Raw genomic sequence first — 11101 nt, 5'->3', positions numbered from 1 at the left:
TGTACGTTCTATACCACTAAAATATTTTAACCCTTTAGACCCCAGACCCCAGACCTTAATACACATGGCAAAAAACTTTATAGTCCTTCTAAAAATAACCCAAAATGGGGGGCTAGGACATTATTTCCATTTAGCCATTTTCAGGATTCGAGATATTTGAAGAACAATATATAAAATTTTCCATGGTTTTCTTCGAATTTTGTTCAAACATTTGTTGTATCGTTTGTCTTAAATCATTTTATCGCAAATTTAGTCAATTTATAATAAGTAACATTTTTTTTTTATTTTAGGTTTTTTTTACTCAATTTTTCCAGAATTTTTGGATACTACGAAACACACAAACACACCAACATTATCTGTATATTGATTTGATTTCTTCTCATATAGTACTTAAACTTTAAACTTCAACAAGGTAAAGCTTTTTCTCAATGTTTACAAACTTGATGACTGAATATCGAGTCTGGCGTATAGGAGAATGGCCAATCTTGAAACGATTTACAATGTAGAGAATCATTGTGGAAAACCAATTCAAATTTGAAATGATCCAATTGAACCCTCAGAACACAAATTTGTTTAGAATTACAGGTTATTGATTGTGCTAAATTAAGACATGTTTCAAAGTTTATACATCTTTTCCAAATTAATCTTACATACACACTTTTCCAATTAATTTCTGTTATTTTATTTGCAATTCAATCTATTTTTTGTTTATTTACCAAAACTATAGCAATCATTCGGGGGGGACCGGTGCTGTATTGGTAGCGGCGTCGATCTTCACACGACACAACCGGGCTGACTCGGGAGAAATACAGATAATAATAAATCAAATAATATTTAGATTTACCTTATTCACACTTTTAAGTACGGAGTATGAAATCTTAAATTGAACTTAAAATTGTTGGGTTTTCAACTCTCAACAGATAACAATGCCTTTCGAAAACCGCAAAGAAAAACAAATATCATCATAAAAGTAATATTTTTACAACCTTTCTATGGTAACAAAGTTCGTATTATATATATATAGACATTTAATAGCTCCGTGAGTTATAAAATTCAGAAGTCGTTTTCTATTGTTTAGTCACGCGCAATAGAAATATCAACATGGCGCTGCTAGTGCATTTAATACGCTTGGGACCTAATATCGTTTCCACGTTGCAGTGTTTTGGCGTGGGTTGTTCGCTCTACAGCTTTTACCACCGGGTGCCACATGACGGAGATGATGACAAGAACGGCGAAGAGTCCGGGACCTTGACATCGTCCAAAGTAGGGCCGAATCAAACCAATGATTAATCATATCCCTCTACCAACTGTGCCGGTGGAGTTTGGTGATCTTTCTGCAATTACTTTGCCCACCGGCACTACTTTGTACGGAACACTGGGTGATCGGCAAAGCTTTATCCGGTTTTTTCCCCATTGCGATCTAATCCCAAACCCCGCGTGGATGTAAAGGTAATGCGTGGAGAGTGCTGTTGAACACATATGCCATAAATTGGACAGGTCGCTCCTGCGTAGGATGAATGTTGGCTACGGTCCTGGTGCGAATAGCGCCCGAAGAACACTAAATTACGTGATCTTTGTGTTTCACTTTTGTTGTTATTGCTCTTTTTACTTCAATTACTTCAAACAGAGGCGCCACGGTCTTTGTTCCAATGTCGCCCAATGTTGGTGGGTGGGTAGCTTTTAGTTTTTCTTTATTCGCCCCATGTAGAAACCGGAAACCGAATCTCTGCCTTTAATCCCCTCCATCGAGGAATGGTAAACTCTCTGGGAAAACCTCGTGGAAATAGAAATATTATTCTGCTCTTTACTATCAAAAGATGGTATGAGGTATAGTAACATTATTAAAGAAAACACTTTAATTAACATATAAAATTACAGTACTCGGTAATATTCACTATCCCTACAAAAGCTCCTGCACCGTTGATATTGTCGATAAAAAAAAGTCAATAACCTTCGGGGTGGAAATCTGAAGCCACATCAACAATTTTAAAACTTCCTGTCGCTGAAGGTAGCAACTACAACACCCCATGAGACTGCTTCAAAACCAGACAAACAGCAGATAAGCGCAATGGGCACGATGCCATTCCTTTTCTTCGACCGAGGAGATACAATTGATCACTAAATAAATCTCCTATTACGTCGTGTAATATTGTTAGCGTCCATTCTGGCGGGTTCATTGCTTTCACTCAGCTTCGCCATAAATCATGTGCGCTGGCTAACGTTTTCCCGAACACACTTCACACTGTGCAATTGGGCTTGAGTACTTGAGCACAAATTCTAATCGTACCACTGCTGTTGATTTTAATCGACTGCAAATAAAATAGTGTGCATATTGATGCTTCCCCGGCTTATATGCTTAACGGCAGAACGATAAAGCGCGATGGAAAACGAATCGGAAAGAAAAAAAAAACAAATAGTGGTGTCAATAGCGAATTCTTGCCATTGAATTATTGCTTTGAACCGCAGTGGGACATGTGCCGCATGCTGAGTCGGTATTTCCTTTGAAAGAGCATCCTTTTTTTTCTTCGCGTGTACTCGCTAGCGTTGGTGACATGATTGTGGTACTTTTGCACTTACATAAGCTGCAGAAAAATAAACGATGAAAATGCTTTGTGAAAGATAATTTATGCAAACTTTAAATTTTTAAAAAAATATCACAGTTTGCTTTTGTATGTCGATCAGTGGATTTTGAGGCCCCGACCACCGGCAACTTGTACAACCCTGTCAGCCTGAGATAAGAAGAATACACCACTGGATAGATATGAATATGATCAAGCCATATTTTTTTTATATTAGTAATAATATAGTTGCTACGTTGCAACTGTATTTTATAGCTGTTATATACATTTTTCAATTGACTGCACATAACGCATTTAAACAACTAGCACATAACGACAACTATGCAGCAAGCAAGTAGCAAGCAGCAAGTAGTAACAAGCTCATAACAGCAGAGGTGTCTAGCTAGTCAAAATTGAACCACATGCTAGTATAGTCAATCCTTGAATTTTGTTCTGATCTGCCAAATAGAACAGTTGCTGGCCCCTGTAATATGTGGCGCCCTCTCTATGTCAAAAGATTTGTCAGTATGAAGTCTCATACAAATTTAATTACTTTTTGTTGATTTTCTGATAATCATCCCAAAATAGCTCATCCCTCTTTTATTAAGCATGCTTTCACAATCATGCCCGAATTAAGGAATAATTTCTAATATTTTATTATAAAAAATAAATTAAAAACAACAGTTACCATATTGCCAAATAAGATGACCACAAGTTTGCTGTGCAGTACACCATCGCAATTCGTTGTCAAGCGAACAAGCAGAAAAAACAACAACAAATGGAACAGTCGGTGCTGTCTTCATGCGAGAAAATATAATCTTCAATTGGTTCTTGATTTTATTCGTGTGCATCGATTAGTTTATGTTTTATTACATTCGTGAGTTGCATTTTCCGCCCGTGGCAACTTTCGTACCATCATGAAAATCCACTTTCGCGAACAGTACTGCTCAAATGGGGAGGAAATTCTCTACGTTACCCCAGATCGTAAGTGAGCCTGTGCTTCTTGTTCTCCAGTCCGCAGCCTCCATTGCTGTTTTATTATTTATTAACGCACATGATTTTCCTCTGCCCAGACCAAGATACAGTTGTACGGGTTACGCTGAAAGGTGAACGACCAACGATACGGAAGCGTTTTAGCATAAAACGATTTTTTCAACATCTGTTCCTGCCAGTCGGATATCCAGACAGCGTGAGCAGCGATTACCTGTCCTACCAAAAGTGGGACACTTTGCAGGCGTTCTGCAGCACAATAAGCGGTAATCAAGCCGTAGAAATTGAAATTTTCCTCCTAGTTATGTTGATATTGGATCATTCAATTTTGTGGAAAACTAGGAACCTTAACTACACATGCCATTCTGAAAGGAGTCGGTGTCGGAAGCGATGCGGTCAACCCACTTTCGGCAACCGTTACATGGGTGCTCAAGGACGGTACGGGACATTTGGGAAGAATACTGTTCGCGTGGTGGAAAGGGTAAGATTTTTTTGCACCTTTCTTCCGTTTATTTTTGCTTTCGGTAGGAGTGTCAATGTCACTCAAATTCGATATTTCACACGAAACGTTTTCCCCAGCGGGGCGCTATTTATAAACTTCATTTGCACTCCCAACCAGCTCGGAATTAGATATCGATTCCAAAAAGTGGCGCATCCGCGCGGACATACTGAACGACGTAGCGATGGCTATTGATCTGTTCGTGCTACCTTACTATCCAAAGGCGGCAACATACATTCTTTGCGCAACAACTACCATGAAAGCAATAGTCGGTGTGGCAGGTGGAGCAACACGGTCCGCACTCACACAGCACCATGCCATACGTGGTAATTTGGCGGATGTAGCATCGAAAGATAGCGCCCAGGAAACTTGTGTCAATTTAATCGCCTCCTTCGTAGGACTATTTCTTCTATCGTACCTGCAAAATCAGAAGTAAGTGCGGCATCTTTATCAATGGGACAGACCTTACCTTATGGTTTTTTTTTTTCTAGGATTTTATATGGTTTATTCGCCTTCGTGACGCTGGTGCATATTTATGCCAACATTAAGGCAGTAAAAGCGGTGTGCTTGCGTACGTTCAATGAAGCACGCTATCTAATTGCGCTGGAGGAGTATTTCAAGTCAGGAATGATGCTGTCACCCCAGCAAGTTAATAAGCTGGAAAGAGTTACCGTGGGTCAAACGGTATCCCTGACGGCGCGGATCAAGATCGGATGCTCCGTGCGAGAGCTGACCGAGTTTTATCGGAATTGTTACGATTTGGAAAACTGGATGGCATGTTTTGATTCACGGGAAAAATTTCTAATAGCTGAAACGCGCCACTATGTCGGCGTGTATCTGCACTTTACGGTAAAACCCTTGGATATCATTAAGTCCTACTTTTACGTTGCTTCCTACCTGCAAGACAAAAGCCAACTGCGCGATCGCTACTGGGAAATACAAAACAAGTGGAACGAGTTCCTCAATCTAGCCCAGTGCGAAGGTTGGAACTTACAGGCCCATTTGCTCAAAACCGATGAGTATCGGCTAGACTGGAGGATATAGACCACTGATCCGTATCGTAGTTACCCGTCCGGATATCTGCTCCCTGCATCATACCGATTAGATTACCGTTTTTCATAGGCCAGTCCAGGTTCCGTGCTCTTGGACTGCTTTCTTAAAATATGGCACTCATGAAACGTATGTTCTCCATCACCAACAAATTCACCCCAAAAAGAAAATAAAACACAGGACCAGTAGCCGAGTGCCAAAAAGTGAGGAAACGGGAATATAAACGGTGCACCACAACGACAACAAACAACGAAACATTTTGTTCTAGTCAGTACGGAGTTAGGTAGTGAGAGTACATGTCTCAATGACACGCACGCACTTTTTAGGACCAAACTATGTAAGCACAACGGCAATCGTAACTCGCATGCTACACCATAGTACTAGACAAATCCATATTTTCCAGCGTTTCAGAGGCTGCTAGGAAGCGGTTTTAAGCAAGTTAGAGATCCCTGGAGGGGAAAAACACGCAAATGATAGAATTGTTCGTCGGTATAGAAAAGATCAGTGTTTTATAGGGACAAACAACCATAGCTCAACAGCTCAACACCAGCCCTTTTAAGCAAAGGTAGCATACAGGAGAATCGTTTTAAAACTCCATTTAATACAACAACGAGTATTTTCTGTAGGGAGTTTTCATCATATCAAGCGATAAGGAGGAAGTGTTTTTTGCGTAATTTTTCTAACATAATTCTGCTCTTTTATTATCCGCCGTAGTAGGTACGATTAGCGCATTCAAAAGCACTATTTAAATCAATTAAAAAAGCTTACGTTGCCGCACCGGTCGTGTGTAAAATAGGAACATAAGTAAGCTAAAAAGTAACCACCGGAAACTGTTTTGCATTTTATCTGGTTTTAAGCAATTGCAAAATGGCAACACAATGCACACAGACACTTTACATTCCTAAATAATGATATGTTCCAAAGAATTGTTGAACCACTGCACACTCGACAGTATGATAAAGAATGGCACAGTTTTTATGCATTAGGCTTTTTGTGGCACAATTTTTAAACGTTTTTAATGAAGACGAAATATGCAAGGGCAGCAGAGAATCGATTCCAAACCTAAACCGTCTACAAATGTATGCTTCACTGCTGTGATAAAAAGTTAGCTCAATTGATACTTGTTCCAGTTTTGTCTCGGTTAGCGATTTTTAATAACAGCTTTACATTATAATATCATAGCGCTTAGTAAACAACTTACGAGACTTTATGTACTTTTTTGTTCGTTCATTTGCACTATTGTTCTGCTAACGTTTGGGGTCGGACAAGTAAATTAGTCAGCTTACGTTGCAATTTGAATATAGAAATTTTATCAATCGGTGCAAAACGTAGATTAATAATCGCACGAAACGCCCGCAGAGGTTCAGGGCATGATAATAATAAAGTACTTTTTCAACTTTAAACGAAAATTCTGTTTCTTCGTTCGTGTATATAGAATGCTCAAGATTTATTTGTATTGTGTTTTTAGTAATTTTATTGAGCCAAGCGCTTCATTTATGGTTACATTTAGTTTCAGCCAACCTATTTTCAGCACACTATTCCGGTTTGCCTCCTGTCTGTGACAGATGTTTGATAATATCGACCCAGTTCCAACCCCGCTGCCGATTTCCCTTGCTATCTACACGGTCCCATTGTTTCCGCTTCTGGGCCTTAGTTAGATGATCTCGTTTTACTTCCTTCTTGCTGTCCTTTCCTTCATTCGTTTCACCATCGTCGTCAGAATCGCTGTTCGTTTGTTCGCTGTCGAGTCGTGCGTTGGCCGTGCCGATGATCATTTGCTGTCCGTCGCCCGCATTGCAGTTTTCGTCCGTAAGCAAATCATCCAATTTATCCTTTAGGCACTCGAATAATGTGTACGTCATTCCACAACCAATCCATTGCTCTGCTTCTGTTTGAAGAATTGAGGCAATGCTGTCTTTCATCGTACGCGATCTAGTAAAAAAGACCCAAGACTAAGTACTCTGATGAATGGATCTTGGCCTTCCATACTCACAGATTCCTATTGTAAAACGTTTCCAAGTTGAAGGTGGGCAGTTCATTGGGGTAGTTTGCCGTCCAACATATTTCCAGCAGGAAAGATTTATTGCCTTCCTCTCCATACTAAAATTAAAAACATTTCATGGTTAAGTAATACAATCTTCCACATTGCGAGTGAGCTGCACGGATTACACACTTTGTATTGGTACGTCTCGGAGTTCACCTGCTTGAAGGCACTGTCACCTTCGTAGATCGAAACAAGTGCTTCTCTTTCGTCATCTTGGAGTTCTTTCGCTTCAGACATTCTCGAGCTGGTCTGTGAAAATTGCAAAATATGTATAAAATTAAGCCTCCGATACGAAAAACAACAAGTGGCACACAGGCGGCCACTGTTTATTTACGTTCGATGAAGAGAACAACTGTCAAAAGCTGACGGCGACCGAACGTCAGCCCCACTTTGTCTTTCAAGCCAGATGTCAAAAAAGCGCGCAATTTTTCTTGCATTTCATTCGCTTGTTTGAGGTGTGCTATCAAAACAGATGGAACCGGCGGAGCTAGAATTTATCGGTGAAAATTCATTAATTAGTGTTATACCCAACTTCAATCATGGTTCGATTTATCTCATATCGGGCACTATTGAACCATTCCGCGGTGGTACCCCGCTTTACGTTCCGCTTTGGCTAGGCATCCACCTGCGTCAACAGCAAAAGTGTCGCATCGTTGCACCACACTGGATGGATATCGATCTGCTAGAAGACATCAAGGAAACCGAGAAACGTGTCAGGTATGGTAGATTAGATGTTCCTGTAAGTGAAATTAGTTTTTACTAACCCTAACGACGCTTAACAACATTTTTTTATTCGTAGCTCATTTACCAAAATGCCAAGTGACAACTATATGGTAGAGGCCAAATTGATCCTTAGCACCGCTCCGGAAGACGTTCCATCGTCTGATGTTATTAAAACACTCATCAAAGATATTTATGATGTTCGCTGTGCTAAGTTGCGAACCACGGTGGAAAGTTTTATCAAAAGCGATAAAGCTCACAAGGTCAATTTAGAGAATGTAACCGTGCTGGAGCTTCACACAATACAACCATTGCTCCCACACGTGATGGATTTTTTGTGTCGGATAGAACAAACGAAGAAGCCGATACGGTCGCAGAACACAACGACTCAATCGTTCAGCAGCGGATTGGGGACGTCCGGGTCATCCAGACCATGGTAAGATACGTTGATGGTTTAACAACATGTAGTAATTTGATATCCCCGCGGAATGAACAACACAAAAGTTGGGAAAGGATGTATGAAACTATTATTATTTACAACAAGGAGGTCCCGGAGGAAAAAAATTTCACAGTTCGGAATATTTTATTCCTTATTTCATTATATGTAGTGATAATAAATTTTCACTGGCATAAACTCGATTTTTCATAGACAGGAAATGGTTAAGAAAAATACTCCATTAATTTAACTTTAAATAGAACTAGAAATGTTTATAATAGCGGCTGAAAAATACAAATATGAACTAATATCTTTAAAATAGCAAAATGTCGTAAAGTGAAAGTTTATAATATTGAAATTACGAGGTTTATGTTTAGATAAGGTTCCAGTTTTAGTGAATTTCCATTTGAGGCAGAAAAATAAAATTAAGAGAGAATTTGAAAACAAAAATTAGATAAATTACATTCAAACGATGACAGACATAAGTAAGGGACATGGAAACAACATGGAAATGATAATGTGAAAACACGGGTCTCTCGGTACGGGTCTCGTGAATATTACGGCCTGTCCGACTTGTAGAGTTCTAGCTACGATATAAATTCATATTAATTTAATACTTCATATTTTTATTTGACTATTTGCTACCTAGCACCTGAAAAACCGATTAACAGACTGCGAATGCTATGTAACAAAGAAATGGCAAATGTTCTGAGTTTGTATTTGTATACTACATTCGCAGATGTTGATGAAGCAGATCGCTGTTTTATATAATAGATATTAAAGATCTTTAAGCGATGTTCGTCTTTCTATCTTGATCCACGACTCTTTCACGCGTAGCACTAGAGATTCAAAATCAATTTCTACTTTAAGAGAATACAATTTCATTTCATCAATAATTAGCTAGCATTAGCCCTGATACACGGCTAGGTAACAGAATTATGGATTGTACTTAAACTCCTAGGTGTATCTAAAGGGGTTGTTTACTACAAGGCATTGATAATTTTTCTTTATATTGTCGGAAATCATTTAACATAGAAGTTTGACCTTGCTACAGGACTTGCCATTGGGTGTATTGGTATTGGATATTGGATATAGTCTGATTATCTACTATATCCAAACTAACTAATTACTCTTTAATCGTTGGTGTACTGGTAGTGGCGCCGGTCCCTCACGACAGAACCGATGCAAAATCCATTTAGAACTGATATCAGTACCTCTGTAGCTAGGACTGACTAGCCAGCTACGTGGTAAAATAAATCTATACGGATGGGACGTTCTCACGAATGAAAAGCCATGTTATCATCAATCCATACCGTTTATTATCAAAACCCGACCGGGCCACTCTCTATCCACACGACATTAACATAGATCTGAGATTATATTACTCGTTCAATCGTATGCAACGATGTCCTGCATAATCGCAACGGGCATGGCTCCATCTACATTAGCAGCCTGTGTGGTTGCATGTTGTTGACCAACATGTATAGTGTGGACCTCAGGATCGAGGACAGTTGGTGGTTTATGTTCCTCCAGATACATCGCCAGTTTGTAGAAGGTGACTCCAGGACTACCTTTGGATCCGGAATTCTCTAGTTTGGTTTTTGTACTTATATCTGCCTGTGCTGGGAAGTACACCCAAGTGGGATATGTAGTCGAGATGGAGCCTGTGTTGGGAGAGTTACCAGCACAAGATTTGTGTTGTGCTCCGACCCTCAGGCAATCCTGTTCGGCAACATACCGAATTACCAGCAGCGCTGTAGCGTTGATAGCTGGAATGTGTAGGTTGAGTCCGCCTCGATGTTTGGGTAGCGCCAATTGCTGCCATGGGACATTGGATCCTCCAGATCCGTCCCAGAAACAGGATCGCATGGTGCTTGAGACCAAAGCTATGTCCATTGATCGGGCGCCACAGACCGATGCAACAAACCATAGCTTGGGCAGACCTTCTGCATCAAATTTAGGTCCCTAACACGATGAAGCCCGACCAAGTAACGACAATGTTGGATAAAGTTTTCCCAGTTGCGTCCCGTGGCCTCCCGTTCGTGTTGTTCGTAAACAGTATACGCAGCAGTCGCAGACGTTTCACAGTTCGTAACCATGTAACATCTTTCCGGTTGTTTGCTACTTTAATTGTAAAGTAAATTGTTTATAAATGCTGCTCAGTAAAGGGTGGAATTTTTAATTCAAACTATTAAATTTATCTTTTCGATAAATCGAAATTGCTAAAATTCTGAAGGGAAAACTGAATTGAAGTGAGAAATTGTGGGGAATACACATCGATAGAAGAGAATGTATAACAAGTCTGTATATAGAGATATTACTAATGTAGTTTTCGTAGGTGCATCTTAGAGAAGGAAAATTGTGTGCTAAATATTTTCTTCTACATGAAAATTCTTGTGAAAGAATTCGGGTGCATTACGGTGATATGAGGAATCTACAGTTCCACAATCCAAGAGGCACGTATCCAGTTGTTTCTATTCGAGAATCCCAGTTGTTTTTTACGATGCAATCGTATTGGTAATTTAAGTAATTTGCAAAGCCTCGCTGTCTTTTCAGTACACCAACGCAGTTGTTAAAAGCCCCGTAGGAAACCAAGACCAAGACTAAATTAAAATACATAACTTAATTGTAAACATTAATGTTAAACATTATGTTAAAATAAAGGGCATTTGGCAAGTCTTCACATCATAAAAATTGTTGTCTAAACCATTCTGTACACACATGATAATTCTTGGGAGGCCATTACTTACTAATCGGTTAGCACGTTACTTTATTGCACTTCTCAAAAAGGGTAACAGAGCAGA

The 11101-nt window shown here is 39.6% G+C and overlaps 3 protein-coding genes across 3 annotated transcripts; 2 read left to right on the top strand and 1 right to left on the bottom strand.

Moving 5' to 3' along the window:
* Positions 1-3475: 3475 nt before the first annotated feature.
* Positions 3476-5091, top strand: LOC128713955 (RUS family member 1). Its single transcript, XM_053808830.1, has 5 exons — positions 3476-3542; positions 3632-3814; positions 3891-4029; positions 4168-4479; positions 4539-5091. The coding sequence occupies exons 1-5, from the start codon at positions 3476-3478 to the stop codon at positions 5089-5091; spliced, it is 1254 nt and encodes a 417-aa protein (XP_053664805.1).
* Positions 5092-6632: 1541 nt separating this feature from the next.
* On the bottom strand, positions 6633-7378 carry LOC128713472 (RWD domain-containing protein 4). Its single transcript, XM_053808331.1, has 3 exons — positions 7271-7378; positions 7091-7197; positions 6633-7029 (listed from the first exon to the last, which is right to left on the bottom strand). The coding sequence occupies exons 1-3, from the start codon at positions 7376-7378 to the stop codon at positions 6633-6635; spliced, it is 612 nt and encodes a 203-aa protein (XP_053664306.1).
* Positions 7379-7613: 235 nt separating this feature from the next.
* Positions 7614-8301, top strand: LOC128714224 (probable DNA replication complex GINS protein PSF2). Its single transcript, XM_053809099.1, has 2 exons — positions 7614-7858; positions 7941-8301. The coding sequence occupies exons 1-2, from the start codon at positions 7614-7616 to the stop codon at positions 8299-8301; spliced, it is 606 nt and encodes a 201-aa protein (XP_053665074.1).
* The last annotated feature ends 2800 nt before the right edge of the window (positions 8302-11101 follow it).

The sequence above is a fragment of the Anopheles marshallii genome, chromosome 3 (assembly GCF_943734725.1).
Source record: "Anopheles marshallii chromosome 3, idAnoMarsDA_429_01, whole genome shotgun sequence".
In the NCBI taxonomy this organism is placed as follows: Eukaryota; Metazoa; Arthropoda; class Insecta; order Diptera; family Culicidae; genus Anopheles; species Anopheles marshallii.
The sequence above is the reverse complement of the archived record's forward strand: the minus strand, read 5'-3'. Positions and strand labels throughout refer to the sequence as shown.